Source organism: Penaeus japonicus, unplaced genomic scaffold (assembly GCF_977035675.1).
Source record: "Penaeus japonicus unplaced genomic scaffold, GWHDUDI00000001_assembly GWHDUDI00000011, whole genome shotgun sequence".
Lineage (NCBI taxonomy): Eukaryota > Metazoa > Arthropoda > Malacostraca > Decapoda > Penaeidae > Penaeus > Penaeus japonicus.
Genome location: NW_028234413.1, coordinates 35822444 through 35824943, shown reverse-complemented (window position 1 = coordinate 35824943; position 2500 = coordinate 35822444). Strand labels below are relative to the sequence as shown.

The following is a 2500-nucleotide window of genomic DNA, read 5'->3' as shown; positions in this document are numbered from 1 at the left end:
GAGTTTCCGGTGCTGACGAATCTGCTTCTGCTGACAGAGCTTTTGTTGCTGACGGAGCTGCTAATACTGTTAATGCTGCTGCTGCTGACGGAGCTGCTGCTGGTGCTGACGGAGCTGCTGGTGCTGACGGAGCTGCTGGTGCTGACGAAGCTGCTGATGCTGACGGAGCTGCTGATGCTGACGGAGCTGTTGGTGCTGACGGATCTGCTGGTGCTGACGGAGCTGTTGGTGCTGACGTAGCTGCTGCTTCTGTTGATGCTGCTGGTGCTGACGGAGCTGCTGATGCTGACGGAGCTTCCGGTGCTGACGGAGCTGCTGGTGCTGTTGATGCTGCTGGTGCTGACGAAGCTGCTGATGCTGACGGAGCTGTTGGTACTGACGGAACTGCTGCTGCTGACGAAGCTGTTGGTGTTGACGGAGCTGCTGATGCTGACGGAGCTGCTGATGCTGACGGAGCTGTTGGTGTTGACGTAGCTGCTGATGCTGACGGAGCTTCCGGTGCTGACGAAGCTGTTGGTGTTGACGGAGCTGCTGATGCTGACGGAGCTGCTGCTGCTGACGGAGCTGCTGCTGCTGACGGAGCTGCTGATGCTGACAGAGCTTCCGGTGCTGACGAAGCTGTTGGTGCTGACGGAGCTGCTGATACTGTTAATGCTGCTGGTGCTGACGAAGCTGCTGATGCTATCGTAGCTGTTGGTGCTGACGGAGTTGCTGATGCTGACGGAGCTGTTGGTGCTGACGGAGCTGCTGCTGCTGACGGAGCTGTTGGTGCTGACGGAGCTGCTGCTTCTGTTGATGCTGCTGGTGCTGACGAAGCTGTTGGTGCTGATGGAGCTGTTGGTGCTGACGGACCTGCTGGTGCTGACGGAGCTTCTGGTGCTGACATAGCTGCTGCTTCTGTTGATGCTGCTGGTGCTGACGAAGCTGTTGGTGCTGATGGAGCTGTTGGTACTGACGGACCTGCTGGTGCTGACGGAGCTGCTGGTGCTGACGTAGCTGCTGCTGCTGTTGATGCTGCTGTTGCTGACGAAGCTGCTGATGCTGACGGACCTGCTGATGTTGACAGAGCTGCTGGTGCTGTTGGTGCTGACGGAGCTGATGGTGCTGTTAATGCTGCTGGTGCTGACGAAGCTGCTGATGCTGACGGACCTGCTGATGTTGACAGAGCTGCTGGTGCTGTTGGTGCTGACGGAGCTGCTGATGCTGTTAATGCTGCTGGTGCTGACGAAGCTGCTGATGATGACGGAGCTGCTGATGCTGACGGAGCTGTTGGTGCTGACGGAGCTGCTGATGCTGACGGAGCTGCTGGCGCTGACGGAGCTGTTGGTGCTGACGGAGCTGCTGTTGCTGACGGAGCTGTTGGTGCTGACGGAGCTGCTGATGCTGTTAATGCTGCTGGTGCTGACGAAGCTGCTGCTGCTGACATAGCTGTTGGTGCTGACGGATCTGCTGATGCTGACGGACCTGCTGATGCTGACAGAGCTGATGGTGCTGTTGGTGCTGACGGAGCTGCTGGTGTTGCTGATGCTGCTGATGCTTACAGAGCTGTTGAAGCTGCTGGTGCTGCTGATGTTGACGGAGACGGATCGCTGTGGAGGCGTTGTTGAAGGCCGTGGTGGGGGTGGTAGGGTAAGGCCGTTCTGTGTGTGTGTGTGTGTGTGTGTGCATGAGAACATGCGTTAATACTAATGTCTGTATATGTGTGTATGTCTGTATATGTAATTACGCGCGTGTCTGCTTGCGTATATTTGTGCATTACGGTTCAAAACGGGCTGTATGCACACGCCAATATTTGTGTACACATCCATGTACGTGTATGCGTCGAGGCTTACACGTGCGCCGTAAGAGAAAGAGAAAAAGAATTAATGCAGTATTTAGTTCAATTCTACGAAGTTGAACAGGCTTATGCTCTATTCAGCACGCGGGTAATTCTCTTGCGATCTGATCTCATCAATGTCGTGTTGTGCCGAGCATTACGAAATCGTTTTATGTAAATTAGCCAACTAACTGGCAACTTATGGCGGTCCTCGTAAACCATCACATTCGTTAGGTGAAATGTCCAAATCTTATTTTTGTGTATTTTTTAATCAAATTTAGGTTGAAGAGAGATATGTAAATGCTTGGAGGTATATTTTGGATAGACAGACTAATGGATAGATACTTTGATAGGAAGTAAAAATAGATAATTCAAATTCAAATATTTTATTTCATTATGATAGGCTTATAATAATAATCTTTAGGTAAATATATACGTAGATGGATAGGCAGGCGTCTAAATCAAGTGTTTAGGTAAACAGATGTATAGAAAATGTTAAATACCATAAATAGATAGAGAGATACCTATATGATATAGATATATAGATAGATGAATAGAAAGATAGCCATACAGATCTGCTTATACAAGGATGTAATGCTATATAAAAATACAAACATATTGGGTACAGATATAGAAATAAAGATACATATAGACCTACATTAAAAACAAACACATCTAGTTGCA

The 2500-nt window shown here is 49.9% G+C and overlaps 1 protein-coding gene across 1 annotated transcript in view; it reads right to left on the bottom strand.

The window, feature by feature from the left end:
• Positions 1-2500, bottom strand: part of LOC147471015 (uncharacterized) — an 18786-nt gene that overhangs the window by 6191 nt on the left and 10095 nt on the right. Inside the window, exon 6 of the mRNA XM_086541448.1 lies at positions 1-1589. This exon is cut by the window's left edge and continues 166 nt beyond it. Coding sequence (XP_086397574.1) covers positions 1-1589 — 1589 coding nt within the window. The remainder of the gene's footprint in view (positions 1590-2500) is intronic.